This window comes from Rhyacophila brunnea, unplaced genomic scaffold (genome assembly GCF_057557595.1).
Source record: "Rhyacophila brunnea isolate RB1 unplaced genomic scaffold, BYU_Rbru_1.0 scaffold_19, whole genome shotgun sequence".
NCBI lineage: Eukaryota > Metazoa > Arthropoda > Insecta > Trichoptera > Rhyacophilidae > Rhyacophila > Rhyacophila brunnea.
The window spans coordinates 11,021,041-11,043,739 of NW_028232848.1; the positions used below are offsets into that span (position 1 = coordinate 11,021,041).

Consider the following 22,699-nt stretch of genomic DNA (forward strand, 5'->3'; position numbering starts at 1 on the left):
AATACGGAAAAGTACATAAAGTCGAACTTGGTTATTACGAGGAAGATGGGACCGACTGAATTTGCTCGTTATAAGCATTACTCGTTATATCGTTTTATAAAATTTTTCGCGCCACGTTCTATTTAACCGGTTAAGTGCCCAAAGCGTCTTTGGACGCCCTAATTACACCAACTCTTATGTTAATTACTATCAATTAACTAATTGCGGCATAGAAAGGATTAAGCATAGAACATAAAAAATCTGAAAACCATCGTAAAAATCCCTGAAACAAGGCATGGCACTCATAAACTACAAAATAAGTTGTTTATTGTAATGAAGTGCTGAGCCGCCGGCGCTGGTAGGTACCTACCTACTGACTTCACAAAGCTTCGATTTTTTACATGCAATTTCAACCATATGCGTGTATACTTTTTAAATGTTGTTGACGAAAACACCAATTAGGTAGTTAGACACTTAAATAGTGTCATAAACGTAATCCGATCCCGGCGGAATCGGTCTAGTTAACTGTCCGGTCGGATTTTATTGCTTATGGTCGAAAGTATTGTTTTTAAACGATCGACATATTAACAGTTTTGCTCCGGTATACCCGAGAAGTAGCTCGTTATAAAAGTGAATAAATGTATGGAGAAAATCATAAACTAAAATGTTAACGAATCTTTCCTCATTACACCCGAGATCTCGCTATTTTTCCGTGATAGTAATAACCAAGTTCGACTGTATTTTAATGTGAGAGATATAATTGTAGCTGTAACTTTTGAAGGTATATTCCATGGAGTTTAATTAATTTGTTTCTTACTACTAAATACTAAAAATCGGCAGGGGTGGCATTTGTGGCTGTTTAGAGAGGCACTTTGCTTTTAAGATTTGAGTAACTGCGTGGTGAACAAAATGCTCATCCATCTCGTTAAGTATTTTATGTAGTAAAGGTGCCGTGAAATGATAAAGTTTGAAAACCACTGAATATGAAAACACGGTGGAAAACAAAATAATTGAGTAGGTTAATGATTCATCATGTACAAATGATTTTGCATTGCAGATTCACTTGCAGGGAGTTTCACACAATTATGCAGTTACTAATGTGTGATATTCACATATTAAAGATTTTTTTATCCATTCACATAAAGCCCACGCAAGCCTTTAAAGTAGTAGGTGGACACATGGTCTGAAAAATAAAAATATATCATTGTAAACTATCCTGTGTAGAGACATCTGAATCTGCTCATACACATTTTATTCTTTTGAATGAATGTAATTTGAAAATCAATTCTATCTAACATTGACACCTCGTAACAGACATTTAGACATTTTCACGGGGGGGGGGGGGGGGGGGGTTAAAACGTTAAAAAAATCAGAAAATAAATTCAAATAAAAACAAAAATTAAAGCCTATAATTTCGCACTGAGGATTTTGTTTGTTTTTATTTAGTTTTAATATCTGTTTTTTACAACATTTTAACTCCATCGTGTCAAACATAATATTGAAAGTTAACTACGATGTGCCAATGTTAGACCGTCGCCATATTGCAATAGTCGTGGAAATTTTTTTCATTTGGCTCTACAATCCTCACGAAGAAGTTTCATAACAGATTATTTTCAGAGAAATGAATGTTAGCAATTTATTATTTGCTCAATTTATAAGACCATGCACGGATAAGAAAACAACATGTGAATTTTGCCAGACCTAGGATTCAAACTCGAAACCTCTGACTTACCAAATGGATACGTTACCACTCGACCATAGCGGGTCTGATCAAATCTGCGTTTACTTCTTTGACTTAAGGCGAAGTCTTCACTGAGCCTTTTTTAAAGAGGCACCTAGCGGAAAAATACGAAGCTTGCAATTTGAGACATTTTTTTGATAATTTACAATTTCAACTGTATTAATGAATAAATATGTATCTGAAAACATTAAAAATAAAAATATTTTTTATTTTAAGTCAAAGACAAACTTACAATTGTAAAAAATGTAATAAAATGTGAATTTGTTCTATCGGTCCGCACCCTATTATTACATATATTTTATGGTCATATTTATTATTAAAATTTAGTTTATTAAGTTTTCTAAGCATCACCTAAGCGATTTTTGACGAATTCATAGTTTTAATATTTTTTATATCTATTTTAAAAAACATCGATTTTTATAAAAAATATAAATGTGTATAACTTGAAATCCTTTTTATTTATATCAAATCAATTATTTTTATAAATATAAATAAAATATTTATATTAATATAAATAAAAAGGATTTCAAGTTATACACATTTATATTTTTTATAAAAATCGATGTTTTTTAAAATAGATATAAAAAATATTAAAACTATGAATTTGTCAAAAATCGCTTAAATGATGCTTAGAAAACTTAATAAACTAAATTTTAATAATAAATATGACCATAAAATATATGTAATAATAGGGTGCGGACCGATAGAACAAATTCACATTTTATTACATTTTTTACAATTGTAAGTTTGTCTTTGACTTAAAATAAAAAATATTTTTATTTTTAATGTTTTCAGATACATATTTATTCATTAATACAGTTGAAATTGTAAATTATCAAAAAAATGTCTCAAATTGCAAGCTTCGTATTTTTCCGCTAGGTGCCTCTTTAAAAAAGGCTCAGTGAAGACTTCGCCTTAAGTCAAAGAAGTAAACGCAGATTTGATCAGACCCGCTATGGTCGAGTGGTAACGTATCCATTTGGTAAGTCAGAGGTTTCGAGTTTGAATCCTAGGTCTGGCAAAATTCACATGTTGTTTTCTTATCCGTGCATGGTCTTATAAATTGAGCAAATAATAAATTGCTAACATTCATTTCTCTGAAAATAATCTGTTATGAAACTTCTTCGTGAGGATTGTAGAGCCAAATGAAAAAAATTTCCACGACTATTGCAATATGGCGACGGTCTAACATTGGCACATCGTAGTTAACTTTCAATATTATGTTTGACACGATGGAGTTAAAATGTTGTAAAAAACAGATATTAAAACTAAATAAAAACAAACAAAATCCTCAGTGCGAAATTATAGGCTTTAATTTTTGTTTTTATTTGAATTTATTTTCTGATTTTTTTAACGTTTTAACCCCCCCCCCCCCCGTGAAAATGTCTAAATGTCTGTTACGAGGTGTCAATGTTAGATAGAATTGATTTTCAAATTACATTCATTCAAAAGAATAAAATGTGTATGAGCAGATTCAGATGTCTCTACACAGGATAGTTTATAAATATAATCATATATAAATATAATATATATCAATTATTTTTATAAATATAAATAAAATATTTATATTAATATAAATAAAAAGGATTTCAAGTTATACACATTTATATTTTTTATAAAAATCGATGTTTTTTAAAATAGATATAAAAAATATTAAAACTATGAATTTGTCAAAAATCGCTTAAATGATGCTTAGAAAACTTAATAAACTAAATTTTAATAATAAATATGACCATAAAATATATGTAATAATAGGGTGCGGACCGATAGAACAAATTCACATTTTATTACATTTTTTACAATTGTAAGTTTGTCTTTGACTTAAAATAAAAAATATTTTTATTTTTAATGTTTTCAGATACATATTTATTCATTAATACAGTTGAAATTGTAAATTATCAAAAAAATGTCTCAAATTGCAAGCTTCGTATTTTTCCGCTAGGTGCCTCTTTAAAAAAGGCTCAGTGAAGACTTCGCCTTAACTTTGCATAGTATTAAGATTATGTATATTGGGTAGTATATATTAGTAAATCAATTAGGCTATTAAAATGTGAAATAAATTTATCTTCAAACGAGAGATGTTTTTGTGACTTTTTTTACTGACTGAAATTCAGCTATAAATCAGTTAAATTAAAAAAGTTTATATCCTCGATAATTTTTTGTTTTATTGAAGCTATCCACTTATGTACATTTTTATAGCATTCAAAAGCATTTGTTTTCGCCATTTTAGAGTTTGTGAATTTCTTATACTTTCGATAATAAATTTTATGGATCATAAAGTTGATTTTCTTCTCAGATTCACCTATATTTTTGGACAAAATGCCGTAAATTACCATTGTTCTAGAGCGTGCGCTATCCCCCCCGTGTATCCGTGTCTACCCAAGGACTATCCTTGCACTCCCACTGAACCTGCGTAGTGATGTCCCTAATACAACAGCTGTTGTACCTGATTAAATAGATCACTAAAATATATAGAAATTAAATGAAATTTTAAAAAAATCGAGGATAAAATTAATATTAACTCACTGCTGACCACTTAGTGACCACATTTAATTATAGTGTTAATTGCTACACGCCAGGTGCGGTTTGAGCATTGAACGACTCTACTTGAAGTAGAGACATCAATTTAATACAAAAAAATACAAGGTTTCAAGACACCTTTTTGTATGCATCTAATGAATCGAACAAAATACGACTTTATTGAATGTCTGAAGACAAGATAAATATTTTTCGGAATTTTAGTTTAGAAGGTACCTAAATAGATTAAAATTTGAAATGCTGTATCAAACGAATTGTGTGAATATTGAATAAATAAAAGTCGTAATCGTATGTTTTTACTATGGCTTTATCGTAATAACTTATATTATATATATATATTAAATTATATATATCTAGTATGTTTATTTAGAAATTAAACTCACTGATACAGTAATGATTGAAAATATGATCACAATAATATTATTTTCTCCGTACTATTAAACTGTAGAACATAATAGGTCGGTAACCTTTTCCATATGGAGGAAGCAACACATTGCCTTTAAGCAGTGCTTGAAATGAACAATTTTACGAACCGGAGCGCTCGATAATTTCCCGAAAATATTAACATATATTTTATGTAATAGTTTTATGTATTGTATATAAATAAGTGTTTAAGATTTTAGTATATACCTGTCAAGCCTAGATGGTCAAATAGAATAACAGTGTTGTATCAATTAAGATTATGGCAGAACATTGTCGGCGCCGCAAACGATAATCGAGATTTACGTCACGTCATAACCGTTATTTTTTACTATGGTTCCGATAAGTTCCGTATAAAGTTAAAAAATATATTTAAAGTAAATAATTATATTACTGAGCTGGAATGCAATATTTCAAGACAGAGCGATAATCTCGAAAAATTCACGAATAAGAGCTGTGCTCCGGTGCGTTCCGGTTCATTTCGAGCGCTGCCTTCAAAGCTATATAATATTACTAATACACGGCTAATCTGGCTACCATTTTGTTTTGCAGTGGAGGTTTTTTTTATTTAGATTTTGCCCTAAGTGGTAAATAGTTAAATATTTGCTTGGTTATACATTATTCGCTAGGTATTTACTGTTATCAACCGGTTCGTGCGAGCCGGTGCAATCTCATAAAATAATTGTTACGCCAGTGACATCTCGATGTTTACATTCTGTGCTTATATTGAAATATTAGGTCGTAGGATTTCTTTTCGGTAAAGCGACTCGGGACAGGACACTCTAATTTGAATTGATTGTGTATCTAAAATTGAAATTCGTGAAGAATTTAATGGGTTGTCTCTAAAAGGAATACGTGGATAATTAAATTTAGGAGGCATATAAAAGGAAAAAAAGGTCGTAATCTCAGCAGGGATATTCTAACATATCACTTACGTCACTCTAAAATCAATAAAAACCTGATACATATACTATGTTGTATTCCGAGAGTTAAATATTCTGGGATATAAACTGTCAGACTTGACGTTTTTTCAACGCAGGCCCGGATGACCGCGCTTCCTACACAGAAATGCCCTTGAGAATTCAAAATATGATATTTTTATATGTGGTCCGAAATAGCTGGTCTACTAGTAATATTAAAAAGTCGCCGCCGATACGTACGTCAAAAGTTATGGTCAATAAATTAAATTTAAAACAAACTCGCTTCATCTTAGTGAGTATGGGGTGACCAAAAAATAATATCTTTTAACATACTTAAATGTTACTAAATTCAATATGTTAATCAGCTATTTGGTGGGAAGTATTGCAACCAATTTGGTGGATATTGTGACGTTTTTAAACTTAGAGTTTAGTTTAGTAGTTTAGAAACTTAGAAATAGATTAATAACTTTTTAACCTGAAATTGTACGAGAACTAAACATACGAAGGATTTTGAAACACATTATCTACCTACATTTTTATTTCATGTGCTATCCAAAAAACATTATTAATGAATAGTATTTATTTTTAAAATAGGTCTGTATTGTTTAATTCTAATGCATATTTAAAAAAAAAAAGTACAATATATCTAGTGATGTACCCGAGTTTAGAGACACTTTTACAAACTAGTAACGCAATAACTTTTATAATATATGTAATAGTGAAACAATAGGTAGATACCATTATTGTATTTTGTTGGTTGAGTAAAGCCAATGCACGAAATAATTTATAACGCCTAAAAATAAATATTATTGTACAGGCACCTCATATACTTTTATTATTTTTCACATTGTTTTCATTCCGCCGGCTGGCGACAGCGTTCACGGCACCTAATAAATCATTGCAAAGAATTGCTCTAGCGACAATAATTATTTTTATATTTTTAAAATAAAATCTTCGATGACCAGGTATTTTGTTGTAAATTTGATTTAAAATGACGTGGTGCTCGCTCTGTGGACTCTGCTCGACTAAAAATATAAATCACATTGGTTCTGTTATACCTACTCTTGATATGATGATTTAAAAAACTAATACCTACGAACATTATGATACAAGCGTCACTGCGCAGCGCGCCAAGTCATAGTTGGAGTATTTATACGCCCGATAATTATTGTAAAATGTATTACGTGAATATTTAAAAAAAAAATTGCAAAGGCAATCTACATCTGCACAATGTAATATACTATACTTATTATAAACGCCATGCTATATATTATAATATAACAATAAAACTAACCGATATACTCGTAATATGGCGTATAGATGATTCTTGTTCTTTTTTACCCTTAAAGTAACATTATTATAACAAATTTAATGTTAGGTGATAACATGCAATTTAGATAACCACCTTGTATACAGAAATAACCCGAGTATTATCCGTGTTATGCCGGATCAAGAAAAATAACGAAAATGTGTTATCGTGGTAACTAGTTGGAATAGCCCTGCATGAGAATCATAACAAGGCTGAGTTATGGACAACTTTGTATAAGAATGTCTAATGGATAGGACATGGCGTGTCTTGGTTAATACGCTAAAGAAAGAGCGGGTTTCAATTATTATAAAATTGTGGAGAATGGTGATTATTGAAGAAGGCAGACGAATACAGTGTGATAAAGTCGAAATCAATCCAGACAGTTATCGACAGGTCATGATGAGTTGAAACTCAAGTGTTATAGAAAATAAGCTGGGTCTTCGTTTCTATTATCAATGGCTTTCCTTTTCACCCGAAGCCATCTCTTTTCCTTTCAGGATCTTTCAGGATTTTTCCGGAACCATCCAGAAACTCTCGATATGTATTTTTTTTATAATACTCTTAAATATAATTTGTACATTCAAAAATAAAAAAAATAATTTTTGGGATTTGGCAAACGCGAGTTCGGGCTCGTTTTCAGAGGCCGTCCGAAATATAGGTATAACTTACTATGTTTCTGTATAAATTTGCTAATTTAGGGGCGTTTGCCTCATTTTATATTTATTCAGAAATCTCTTTTTTCTTTCTTCGCTGCATCCAACGCAACCGGTGTGCTGCCCATCAGGTGGCCGTTAAATATAATAAGCATGTTATTTAAATGTAATAATTAAATGGTCCGCAGCGAATGGGAAAACACCACAACTGGCCGTGAGCCCCGATTTCAGTGGTAAAATTTTAAATATTGAGGAATTCACATAATATTAGATTATGTAAATATATTTTTACCTCACCGGGATCGAACCCGGAGCTCCCGGATAGAAAGCCAGCGCCTTACGTACTGTACCATTTTGGTACTCATATTATATTATTAATGCATGATTTTTTTGTTTTAGAATAATAAAAGCAATGTCTTAATATAAAATTAAAATTCGAGCGCATTAGCGCATGTAACTGTTTGCTGTTGATATCATGGGTAAAGTAGTAACTAAATTATTGTATTAAAATATCATCTGTATTTTTTAATCATGACGAATGAAGTAAGTGTTGAAATTAACCTGTGACTCCTGCGGCGCTTCCTGCTGCCAGGCCACAGTTGGAATGCTCCGTAGATGATTGGATTCACTAAACTATTCGACATGCCGAAAAAAAAGATGGCCGACTGCAAGTCTTCGCTGAGCTGAAATCAGAGAAAATAATCAAAAATGTAGACCTCCAAATTTACATGTCTTGTGCGAAGAAAATTGGTCACTGAAACAGAAGGGTCACACGTTATATCGGTTTAATATATAAATTGAATATTTTGAATTTAGAACTGCAATAAAGAAATAAAGCAATAGTGGAGCAGCCGCCTCGGGCGCAGCTCGGATAGGAGTGCAGAAGTAAAGTTTCGCCGAACGTGTAACAATAAACAGTAAGCAGAAACTTTCATCAAAAAATGACTAAAAATGGGGAAACAAACATTCTTATGATAAAAATAAGAATAAACATTACATTGTCGATTATTATTCATCGATAGTTTAGTCTTTTGTCTGGTTTAATTAAATGTAATTGTGAAAATCCACTGTTTTTCCCTCAAAATCAAGTATAAGAAAATTTCTATGATTTTTATACTAAAACATTGGGGATCATGATTTTATTCAGTTTTAGGGGGCCGTAAATTTTTGAACTTATGTTTATGAGTTATTCAATCTCCATAATTTAATTCTGCTAATGGTAACCGGATACGTAGTTGGTTGTAAGTGTGCATATGTAACTATTAGTTTAGTATTACGCAAGGGGCGCATTTTTCGTAACTACCCTGACGCTAGAATACCTTTTTACACCCCTAAGTATGACTGCAAGGACTACAAACTTAAATGCTTATAAAAATAGATGTTTTTTGAATGTTGGTGAAAATCTCAACCATGGCTATTTTTCAAATACAAATAGGTACTTATCGATTTAAAAAAGTATTAAAGTGTAAATTTTCATTCCTATAATAGTTTCCAATGTTTTTTTTTTCAATTTTGTCATCTCAAATACACATGAAATTAATATTGCATTGATATAGTATTTGTTGATGTAGTATTGATATAGTTATACGGGGTATAAATGAGAACTCTGCTATTCTGGGCAGTGTTGACCTGTATGTCCCTGCTAACTATCTTAGAAATAGAGAGCATCAGTCGTTTATTCTCCCAAGGTGCAGAACCAACCTGCCATTGGTAATGACAATTGGGAGGGCGATAACCATGTTCAACGAAATTGCTTCGGGTGTTGATAATATATTCCACCTACGCGAGGATGAGTATAGGTAGACGTTGTTTTATAAATTCTTAAAATAGTGTACTTCCTTGTACCTATCTAATTTATATTTTTTTGTATTTACATATTTCTACTGTTTAACAACTTAATACTGATCTATCTCTTTTTTATGTAATACTGATTTATATTTCTTTATTTCTAAATGTCGTGTTGTGAACATCTTAAACTTATAATTTGTAATGTCCACAATATGTTAAAAATAAATAAATTGAAATAAATAGTGAAGTCTATATCAATGCAATGTATGTAAATTTAAATGCTCCCTACTAGGTATCTAAAAACATAATATTAAACATACGGGAGAAAACCCATACCGATGCGATATTTATGCTTATTTAAACCCTGTGGCAGCTTATTCATCGTAAAACACATATTATTATAATAATATAATGATGAAATTCTATATAAATGCAATTTTTGCTTATTTAAATGTATATGTACTTACATTTATATGCGATTGATTAAAAAACAAAGAAATTATTAGTTATCTGTCCCCGATATGTACCAGTAATGCGAGCGATATAGTTAGGTATACGGCGTTTAAAATATATGAAAATGAGAGCTTACATGCTTTCCGGGGTCAAGGAAAATGAATATGATCATCATGGAGTAGTATGGCGTCCACCACAGCACGAAGGCCACCACAATCACGACGGAGATCCTGAGGCTCTTCATTTTTGCGCGATGGATTAATCGTCGTCTGTTCAGGTCTGGCCTCCTTCCAGTGACTTCTGTGCGGAACACCTTTTCACTTTCTGTAAAAAAGACAGGTTATTTAAATATATATTTTACAAAGATGTTGAAAAAAAGCTATACAACTACTATTTAAAAGTGAATCTGATAGTGTGATTACTAAGGATAATAATATTATAATATATTTAGTACATATATGATAATAATAAAAAAAACATCTGCAAGTTTCATTTAGTATAACTAGAATAATTGGTATTTTTCTGGACCACATTATGATAGAAGGTTAAAAATATATTTTTTAATATAATTAATTAATATTATTTAGATAAACGGCCAGGTAAAATCACAAATAACAGTATTTAAGTAAATAAGCAAAGCAAGACCGACAACAACAAGCCGTCATTTGTATGTATTTGCATACAATGAAATTATTCAATGCTGTTAATACATTCATTTTTATATACTTACATAATAAATTGTTATCAATTCAACTAAGCTAAAACGTTCCGAAATTATAGTATCCTCCTCGTAACTTTGCAATTGTACACAGTAACAAGATTTGTGTGTAACACGCACTGCGTATTAGTGTATTAGTAAATCTCAGACGCCTGATTGGCTGATTTCATCAAATAATTTAAAAAAAATCTATTCCAAATTGCAAGGTTAAGTGGAGGGTGGTCTACTAACTATCGTGTATTGTAATACGAGTAATTAATATAAAGAGTTCGTAGGGTCGAGCGGCAAATGCGTCACCTTAATATAATAATATGGGTCCCGGGTTCGAATTCCCGGTCTGGTAAATACACATTGTTTTTCAATGTATGTTTAGAGTTGAAGTATGGACCTAATATGTTGAGCAAGTGCCTAACTTCCATTTAATTGTAAACACAAAAATTTCTGTTAATACAAACCTCCACCCTGTGGAGGCCCATAGTGTAATCGTCGTGAATCGGACATGGTCAATAATAAGCTTTATCAGTCCAAACTATGGGTTGTAATACCGAATGAATATATCAATACCGGTATTCGTCAAAACATATTATAGAAAAAAGAAGTACCTATCAATAAACATAACTATTAAAATTTATTTAAAACACTATTTTATGGCAACCTAATAAAGTACATACCTACCTAAATTTATTAAGGTGATCTTTGTAAATATGTATAGATCATAATGTGTATTTTAGAACTGCTAATTTTTACAAATACTAGAAGTCCCGGGTACAAAAAAATCTCTGTGAAATTCGACTTTCGTTGGATGTTCTATAAACGGTGTATCAATAGTTATAGAATAATTGGATATATTTGTCACGAATGTTTTCTTTTTCGAAATTATATGTTAATTCATCGCGAAAATTCTATAAGTATGTATATTTGAAGGATTTTGTTTTAATATTATTTAAGTAACTTTTATTGGTTTCCAGTCAATATATTTGCGTTTTCGCAGGTTCGTTTCGTTTCTTAATTTAATATACAATACAGTATCTAGTAAGTAATGAAAAAATAATATACGCGTGTATGCATTCTTAATACCGAAAATACCGGTATTGCAATCCCTAGTTCAAACTTTTTGATTGTTACATACGTATAATCTTGTCCCTTATGAAATAACGCTTTACACACATGGGTGATACGAATATCATATGTCAATAAAGTCACCAAAATGGAGACCCAATTTATATAAAAGAGATGAGAGAGATATAGAGAAATTACTCGGTACTGTAAGAAAAGTGCTGTGATGTCATTGGTAATTGGCATCATAAAAAAAAGAGTGGTGAAATATCTGGAAATATGGTAAAGCCTCAAGGCATGAAATAAAATTGTAACCAGGGGTTGGAATCTTATTCAGAAGTATTAGTCGTGTGATTATTATAATATCAGTATTATTTTCAATCCCAGGACACCGGGATTAGACAAAAAATTGTAATGGTTAGTGCTAGGGATTGCAATACCGAATGATGGTATTTCTTAAACATTAAAAAAACAGAAGTAGGTGCTTATCAATAAATATAGCTATTAAAACCCTTTTCAAATATTATTTTATAGCAAAAATCTATATACCTACATTTATTATGTTGACATTTAAAATATGTTTTGATCATAATTATAGAACTAGTGATTTTTTACAAATACTTTGAATGTATTGATAATTTTATCTAAAACCCTCAAAAGTTCATCAAGGGTACTGTTCGGTTATCAGGAATACAGCGGAAAACACATTTTGAAAATAGCCGATAAACTAGATTATTTGTTAGGTTAACCTAACCAAACCTAACCAAACCTACCCTAACCTAACCTAAACTAATCCAAACTAACAAATAATTCAGTATATCGGGTATTTTCAAAATGTGTTTTCCGCTGTATTCCTGATAACCGAACAGTACCGAATAATTATAATAATAATAATAGAATAATCGAACATTTTTTATGGATGTTTTCTATTTCGAAATAATATTATGATAATTCATCGCGACAATCACTTATATAAATATATTTGATGAAATTTGTTTTATTATTTAACTGTTGGATTTAGTCAATATATTTGCATTTTAGCAGCACTTAACTTAAAATTTATTTTCAAAAACGTAAACGAGTGTGCTTTCTTTATACTGAAAATTCCTGTATTTTTGATTTAAAAAACTGGTATTTTGGTATTGATAAATATTGGAATACCGGTTTTCAAATACCGGTATTGCAATCCCTAGTTAGTGCTTGTACCTCCGTAATGATATAACAATTAATTATTTAACGAGTCAAGTAAAAAGTCAACATATCAAGTTAATTGATTGACTATTGCAGTGGCGACCGGTGAGTTATTTTACTGGGAGTTCACTTTTTTCACCTTTTGACTGCCGTAAAAAGGCATTTGCCTTCATCAAAACTTCACCAAAAAATCAAAAAAAAAACTATTGGTTTTTTTAATTTAGTACATTTAAAAGAAATCATAAATAACTCACTATTTATTATTTGTTGTACGTTGTACCTCTAAAAACAGTTTTTATTGAAAAAAATGGATTTTAAACTTTAACACAAACTGGTTGACACGAACTATTTTGTTTTGACCGAATTATTAGTACTACCGAAATATCTCGTATCTGGCAGTGACCGGGATTTATTGTTCATTTGTATGAGAAATCCATTCTTCTGTTTTTCATCGACACAAATTTTTCAATTACGCGTTTGTTGAAGTCAGGAATCTCTTGTATCATTCTTTTTTCGATACTGAGCATACATAATGCGTTCAATCTTGATTGCGCGATGGCGTTTCTACTAAAACACTTGATCCGTTTGAGTGTGAAAAAACATCTTTCGCTTTCCACTGATGTCATCGGAATAGTAAAAATTAAATTTAATAGTAAAACCGTTTCCGTAAATGTGTCAATGAGATTTTTTTCGATTAAAATGTTTTATAATGCAGAGGCGCCATCAGCATTATAAAAATTATCCAAGCTGTAAATAACAGACAATTCATTTTTGAGTTTATTTTTATCTAAAAAGTCAGACGTATTACAGAGCTAGTTTGGAGAGATATCATAATTGATAAACATTGCGAATTTAGTTATCAAACTGAAAAAAAACTTGAAGTTTATTTTTAAATTGTACTTCGCCTAAATTTGAGAAATGTTGTCAACATGTGCGGAAATTTAAATGCGTACTGTGATAAGAATTTATTTTTATAATAATATTGAATAAAAATTGTCAAACAATAATTGTACGTGTGATACGGGCTGTATTGTTTTAAAACCGATGAATCTGCGTTCGGGCCGAGAGCGACTGAAACTGTCGCTCCCGAGCACGTAGAAAAAATATTTACGTATTGCTATCCCACGCGACAGACGACGCTCTTTCTCATTGCAAAGAAATCGAAATTAGATTACTGGGCGCTTTGGTCGAGCGATGGCGAATATCGCTCACATCAACATATAATATTATTATTTAAAATAGCCGGTTAAAAACACATATTAGAATTTGTTTTTGTATATGAATTAATGCCTACGGTAATAGATCAGAACACTTTTAATTAATCGAATATAAATTAAATACTCATTTAAAAAAAGTCTTTTCGCATAAATTGAGTGGGTGGGTGTGCACCGCTCCAGCGCTCTCAAGGGAGAATCGCCACTGGACTATTGATTAATTAGTGTAATTGATAAATTGCAACATAACAGGAGATCAATTTGAAATAAGAACTTTATTGGTTTCGTTATATAATTTTCATCAACAAAACAAATTATAACTTCGTCACGGAAAAAAAAACTATTGCTGACGCGCTTTTGGCACACCGTAGATACAATGAGTCTGTGCACAAAGAGTTTTTTTTAAGAATTCTACTAGTCATTTTTTTCTATTCATCCAGTTTTCTGCAAAAAAAATCTTTCACAATCCAGGGACGTGTGCTTTTTTTAAACTCTTCTCCAAAAGAAAATTCTTCTATACGAACCGCTTTTCGGTCGCCTTTTTTTGTCCAGAATCCAGGTCAACAGCTAATTTCTTTTACGAAAGGGTACGATTTTTAAAATAAAGCACAAAACTTCCTTTTTTTTCAGAATTAAATAAATCTAAAAAATGACCCTATGCTCAAACGAAGGACGAAGGTTGCAGATTTTTTGTTGTTCACTTTGGGCCACAAACAGCCCGTAAATAGGCCTCCCACATTTTAAACAATCTAACTCCATACAATATAGCTAATGTTCGCTTCTAAATAAAAAAAAAAACAAATAATTCACAAGATTTGAGAATGTATAATAAATCATTGGAAAACAAACACTAGTGGGTTACAGGTTCAAGTGGATATATGCATGAGATGTTTTCAAATTATGTATGTTCAATTAAATTATAACCATTTGAGATTTTTAGCAAACTTTATTACATCTAAACCCTTGTCTGTTTCTTTATGCACTCATTCCGTTTTTTGTCCTTTCGCGCTATGCTCAGCATGCACCTCTCCATACCACGCTATGCTACTCTATGTTTCTGGATCTCTCTTTTACTTAGGGTCGATAATACACACGCATATTATGTGATTACGGGAAGCTCACACTGGACACATAACTCGAAGAAAAGACAATCGCTGGATAAATCTAGTCATCCAGTGGTACCCAAGAGGTACAAAAGTCCGCGAGGTAGACCTAGAGCAGGGGTCGGCAAACTCTTGAACCAAAAGAGCCAAATATGAGTGGCACAACGGTTAAAAAAAAATTCGAGAGCCATACGTATATTTTTATAAATATGATTCATTTAAATGAATTAATTACATTTTATAGTTGTTCATTTATTATGTGAAGACGATTTCCCGAATAAAACTAACGTAATTACTTAATATCATTTGTTTTTATTGTTGACATTATAAATATAATTTTTACAGAATATGAATTACATACAATTTTTACGTATTCCTTAAAACTAATGTGAACAATGACCTTCCTTGCATTTCTTTGGAGAGTGTGTATGTTTGGTATGTAACTTGTAGTTTTTAATTTCAGGCGCGACTCCAAAAAATTCTCATCGGTTATTTGGCTTCTCTAAATGCTATTTATATTGTTCATACTTGAAAATGATTGTTCACATACATATTATTATGTCGACTCGAATATGAGTTCGGAAACCTATTCCATAATATGAATTAAAAATCGTAGTATCTACTTCATGTAGATCTTTTAGAGCACCCCACATGTGTTGTCAAATTAAATTGCATTTTTCTCTCTCCATATCCTCAATTTTGGTGGCAAGACCTACAAATTTTTAGCTCCATAACTATTTGCTTGTTAAATCCACCAATAAAATTGTATTTCAAAAGTGCTCGTGTCAATATCAAATGGAGAAAATTTTGATTTGTCGACTTTTGTAATGGGCGGATTTAAAAGAACAATCATACCTTTTTGCATTAACCATCACGGAGGAAAAATTAGGCTCGCGATAATGTCATTATATAATATAATACGTGTACAAATCAATGACAAAAAATAAAAATTGTGAATTTTGCAAAAGTTTTTGTAAAAATTGGGAATTTGGCAAAGAGCCGCACGCCAATACCCAAAGAGCCACATGTGGCCCGCGAGCCGCGGTTTGCCGACCCCTGACCTAGAGGATCGATGAAGTACGTGGTAACGTAACGCACAAGATCGAGAGAAGCTATTTTTCTTTTTAATGTTTTCAGATACATATTTATTAATAATTAATGCAGTTGAAATCGTAACTTATCAAAAAAATGTCTCAAATTGCAAGCTTCGTATTTTTTCGTTAGATGCCTCTGTAGGTATAAGCGTCCCCTTAAGCCGCGCGGCTTAAGGTAAGTTAAGTTTTCAACAGTCAAGTAGGATCCCGGAATTGTAAACCCTAATCAACAAATTCACCATTGATATTACTTTTGGAAATGTGATCTATTTATTACTTTGACCGACGGATGGTGAGTCATCAGAGGGTAGTTCAAGCCTCCGGGTATAAAAAATAATATTGATGATTTGATTTTGTGGAATAAATAGTGACTATGTGTGAAATCCGAGAAGCTATTTTGGTGCTTTTGTCGAGTTGAGATTATGTTGGGTTCTCGTTGATTTTCTGTGTGAGTGACCGCTTAGAACTTTACTAAAATATATTACTTGCTTCTTACATGAGTAAACACAAGTGATATTTATTACGTACAAAGCATGGTTACTTTATCAGATTAAATTTAGGGTAGCTATACCTATAACTCTTACTGGTAACTATGGCTTTAGCCTATCAAAGAAAATACCAGGTCAGAGGGGCAACCGATATTTTTGAAGCCCGTGTTCAAAATTCAAAACTAAAAAAGACATTTTGAAATGGCGGTTTTTTGTTCAGTATATAAAATAATAACACAACTTTAAGGGAGTCTTAGGTACGTTTATTATATTATAATAATTGTGTACTGAGTTCATTTGACTAATTGCGTGGGTTACTGCCAAAAGTTGGTCTCGAAAAAAGTCTCGAAATCATGTTATGGATTAATTGCAATTTGAAAGATATGCCCTATAAAATCAGGCATAATACTAATTTGTTTGTGTTTTATATGCATATTCTATGTATCGGATGACCTTGAATTATTTTCCAGCATACATATTTATATTATATATGTAGGCATATAATCCGTTATTAACTTTAAATACCTAAATTATCGACTTATCAACTTTTAGCAACAACCCCATATTTATAAATTTAAAATCATAAAGATATCTAGTCTAATTTGAACATTTCAAAGAGTGACTGTTGAGCATTTACTCAGCTTAACACCTTTTATTAAGACAGCTATTCGAATCAGCAAATTAGTGATTGGAAAAAACATAACTGTAGAATACAACACTCTCTCTCGGATCGAAAAAACGAGCATTGGGAAGTTACATTTTCAATCGGTTACTTCTTAGCCAACTTGGTGGAAGGGCGAATGATTTTTTTCAGGTATAATACTGCGGAATCGCTATGTAACATATTTCACTGGGAGACAGCGCATCTTGTTAAAACGGCACCAATTTTAAACAAAAATCAAACTGCCTCTGCTTTGGTCAATCAATCACGATTATAATAATACATAAGTTTATAAGTGTATCGATGTATTATTAAGTTATTAACAGTATTTAAAACATTTTCGACTATTTGTAGAATCACAATACTAGAGTCTGTCTACTATAAGCTGGCGTGCCGGTTCCCCCCCCCCCCCCGCTTTAGCATCCATCTTGTTCCCTACCATTGAAAACTTGCAACAGTTGAACGCGATGGCACAATGCTTTCCGTATGACGTGTACACCAGTTTATAGAATACAGACTCTACGATTTTTTGTAGAGTTATCATTACGTGCCTTAATTTAATTTGTCATTAGGCCTTCGGACATGTTCGGCAGAAGTCTTGATTAAAATATACAATATGTACCTACTAAGAGGCCGTCTATATTTAACGTCACACGACTTTGGGTATTTTAACCGCCTCCCCACATCGTCATATAACCTTTTACCACTCTGTCTATATTACGTCACGTTTTTGACACCCCCCCTAAACGTTAAAAACAGTTTTTTTATTATTTGAACATTTATCCTTCAATTTATCCCGATCGACGATGTACAGATTGTTTACTTTGTGACATCACATTTTATCTGACCCCCCTCCCCTTTTCGTCACAAATCATCACATTATATTATCAGACCCCCCTAGAGTGTGACGATTGTTATGTTTATGTCACATACGTAGCATAATATACACACACAGCCATAGATAGAGGATTTAAATGCAAAAGTTTACACTGTTTTTGTTACAACTTCCTTTTCGCTATAAATAATTCTGCATTAATTCTACCTATTATGCAGTGCCATCTGTGTACACTACCGGAAAACTAAACTGCAAACTTTATAATGTTTCTCAAAGTATGCAATTAACATAATATTTATTCCAAATTCTAATTCAAAGAAAGACGTTTTAAAAATACGTAGGTACTCGATTTAAATAATACATAAAGAGGGGTGTGATTAATTTCACATAAGATTTAAACCAAAATCACATAGGTAAGTAAAAATAGAGTGTAAATAGTGTAAGCATATTTTAATCAGACCGTAGCATCCAGTCTTTCAATGAAAGCTCACGGAATTGATTTTTTTAATAATAATAACTAAGTATGCACGTTTGTATCTTTGCCATGGCCCGCACATGGAGGGAGGGCTGACAGTGCTCTACCTTAGAGGCCCAGGCTCAGGCGGGGCCCGGCGTGGTGGTTCAACCAGATAAGTAAGATGAACACACACCACAAATTGGCCCTAATAGTAAAAAAGTCACCTGCGGCGCTAATTTACTTACATTGCTAATATTGATTATGGTTTTAAAACATGTACTTATACGAAAATTCAATCATAAGTGAATGTATAAAAAATAGTAAAACTCGCTAAAAAATATACTAATATTACTCTTAATTTACCTCGAACATCATTTGGAAAACGTTACTGTAGAGCGCTTCGTGGGGTTGCTGCCAAACGTTGGTATGTCGATAATTTAGGTAGGTACCTATTTAGAGTTATGAATATGTATGCTTGAAAAAAAATCAAGGCCATCCAACATACAGAACATGCACATAAAGTACAGAGAAATTAGCAATGTGCCTAGTTTTATAGGGCATGTCAAATTTTCAAATTACAAATACTCCATAACATGATTTAGAGACTTACCAAATTTTGGCAGTAACCCAATGATGTTATTTTATTGAAGTATCTCGTCTTATAATCACATTATTTTAGAGTTTTTTATGATTAAAATGTAATTATACAAGTAAGTAGGTACATTCAAAGGTGTCACATATGTTTTTAAATAATTTAATAAATTTTATATTTTATTATTTTTATTATTATTATTATTATTATTATTATGTTGAATTGAGCTTCAGTATGGTCTCAATACCCTAGTGGCCTGGTACAATAACCTTGAGCTATTTCTGTGGTTTATTTTACAGACAAATCCTGAAACTATTCTCACTAAAATGTGCGGGGTAATAATTTAAAAACTAAATTTTATAATAATAATAAAACCAAAGATGTTGAATCCCTTTCTTGATATTACATGCTTCTGCAATTTCCCCATAAAATCACTGAAGTAAGTTTCAATTTGACGTAAGTGTATTTTTTGTATGCAACAAAAGAAGGAGCACAAACTGGCCATTAATTCTGTCTAAGCTTCGGCTCCGACAGATCCAGGGGGACCTCTTTGCCCTAGTGCAAAGCTATTTTAATAAAAGGGAAGTTATATACGACTCTAGCACTGAATTGATTTACAGGGAGACCACCATGGGGTGTCCGCAGGGTTCCGTGCTTGGCCCCTTGCTATGGAATATACTTTTTGATGATGTTTTGACGTTACCTCTGCCACCGGGCTGCGCGCTCGTCGCGTACGCTGACGACCTTCTTTTACTAGTTGGCTCGTCGAGCCGTCCAACACTCGAGCGCGTAGCTAAGGACGCATTATCGAGAATCCTAAACTGGGGTAAGCTTAATAAGCTTGCATTTGCACCTGGCAAAACGGAAGCTATCCTTCTCAAGGGCAGCTCAAGGATAAACATAAATAAGCGATCACCCGCAGTGCGCTTCGGCGACTCTGCTATAAGGTTTTCTTGAGAGGTGACCTACTTGGGGGTCGTTCTGGACGAGAAGCAGACCTTTTTGAAGCATGCTAAAGTAATTGTGGCTAAGGCCAACCCAGCCAATCAGAAGGTTGCTCGCCTGGCGGGCAACAATTGGGGCCTAAAGTCTCGGGCCCTGAGAATCTCTTACGAGGCTATATTCATGGGCATGCCTCCAGTGTGTGGCACACCAAGCCTCGCTGACAATTGTGAAGAGGGCTCTGCTTAGCGGACAGAGGGTTGCTCTGATTGGCCTTACTAAGGCCTATAAGACCACATCTACGGATGCCCTGGCGGTCCTTGCGGGGGTCTTTCCCCTCGACTTGCACGTTCAAATTAGAGGATCGATCACTCTGCTCATGAGGAGGATCAATACAACTCTCGCCGGTGTCCCTCTGACACCGCCATCGAGAGTGGAGGGCGTGAGCTACAGAAAGACTGTATCTGAGCTGCTCTACAAGACCGCATATGCGGCATGGCAGGCGAGACGGGTGGCCTCCTCTAAGGGTAGCCAGATTTTTCTATACTTTCCAGATGTCTCGGTGAGACACATGACGAGGAGACTGGTGCCGACCCACTGGACTAGTCAATTCATGACTGGCCATGGAAACTTTGCGGCCAAACTGCAGGGGTTTGGTTTGGCAAGACATGGGTCGGGTTGCTCATGTGGACACGACCAGCAGGACGCAGAGCACGTCCTGTGGGACTGTGCACTTATGGGCCCCGAACGAGCGGAGTTGTTTGCCCGGGTCCAACCCCATTCGGGCCCAATAGGACACGCGGACATGGTGGCAACCGAGGCCAATTTTGCGGCCTTTACTTAATTCGACAGAGCGTACGGGGAGCGGGACACTCTCGACTCCCCTTGCGACTCTTCAAATTAAAGTCACTCTGATAGTTGCCATATAAATTAAAATCATGCATTCGCACTTCGGTGCAAGGTTGCATCACCAATCCCGTGCGGCTCTCCTCGGGACAAAATGAGGGCTTAAATTCTTTGATCTGGCACACGTAAGGGTTCTGTTAGCCGGCCGCGTATGACGTGGCTGCATATACATAACGGGTGCGGAGGTGGGAGTTTTAATATATTAGATCTGTTTGCTTACAGTTTGTATGAATATTAATTAGGGGCCCTTGTGATATTTATTGCCTTCACTTTAACACGTTTAGGCTACATCTCTATACAACATTTGATTATGACAATGTAATGAATAATATTTTTTTTCCGACCATGTCCGATCCTAATAAGATTAACAGTTTTTGATTTACGAGAAATGTATGTCAGCCACATGCTCAATCTATTAGGTCCATACTCTGACTCATACACAAATTGAAAAATAATATGTATACTTGTCAGACCCAGGATTCGAGCTTGGGACAAAAATACCGTTGTGGAAACTCCGGTTGGTACAGACGCTCAAATAGCAAGCGACCGCCGTGATATTTGTGGAGGTGTACGGAGCTTTAATTTATTTTTGATTTATAGCAAGTGCTAATTCGGTGGAGCTAGGTCAAATTTTATAATATGATAAATGCTGCATATTAGGTATAAGGAAAGCGAATCTGTGTCAGGAATATTTAAAGAATAGAATAATATTGAATAAGTTATGGGGTGGCTGTTAATCATTAGAAATAAATTGGATACCAAAAATTAAACACGGTATCCATCTACTTCTTTATATTTTAATTTTAATCTATTCACATAATAATTGATATTGAATTGGCTGACTGTAATTTCGAAATATCTGACAAAATATTTTAATATTCATTCCATGTATTTACATTGTACTATAAATAATATAAAATCAACTTGGTTTCTGTAAAATTAAATACATCCATGACGATACTTTTTTCCCTATTGATCGGTGTTTTGACTGTTTTCATGATGCCTGGACACAAAATATGGTATTGTATTTTAGTCTATATTCCTTTATAATTTGTCAAAAACTATTGGATTAATATTTACGATACATGCAAATGTCGGCGAAGAGTTCGGCCATTTTCTCTCTGTCCGTCGCTGCTCTCAATGTAGTGCTGAGTTAAAACCACTATCTGAGGTTTTTGAGTCAAAACTTTCTTCTATACCGGTGATCTTCCCCTGAATGATAAGAATGACAAGATGCAGAGTATACACTCGGGATACCGTATTATGTGACTAAATTGGCCAACTTTCTCGTTTTTATTTCTCTGATTATTTCTCGTATTTTATAGGATTTTTTCATTCTCGACATTCAAAATATTGTCTTTAAGTTGTTACAGAGCACGGTTATGCATAATGCATATTTGAAATATCTACTTAAAATACTTTGGACGCTTAAGACGCACCTGGCGCGTAATGACCAAGCAGCCGATCGATGTAATTAACGTGCATTTTAAAGGTGGTAATTAAAATGTCATTATCTAGTCAGCAGCGAATGAGTTAACTCATTCGCTGGCGACTAGATATTTTAATAGACCAACACCATCATCATCATCATCATCGTCACTATCGATGGAAACCTCAATCTGTTTTCATTCCTCTTCGTCC

At 33.2% G+C, this 22,699-nt stretch overlaps 1 protein-coding gene across 4 annotated transcripts in view; it reads right to left on the minus strand.

The window, feature by feature from the left end:
* Nucleotides 1–22,699, minus strand: part of LOC147072754 (gonadotropin-releasing hormone receptor-like) — a 397,212-nt gene that overhangs the window by 6,469 nt on the left and 368,044 nt on the right. For all 4 annotated transcript variants that reach the window (XM_085946172.1, XM_085946171.1, XM_085946174.1 and 1 more), the window contains 2 exons: nt 9,938–10,125; nt 8,122–8,243 (listed from right to left, as the gene is read on the minus strand). In XM_085946172.1, coding sequence (XP_085802298.1) covers nt 8,122–8,243; nt 9,938–10,125 — 310 coding nt within the window. The remainder of the gene's footprint in view (nt 1–8,121; nt 8,244–9,937; nt 10,126–22,699) is intronic.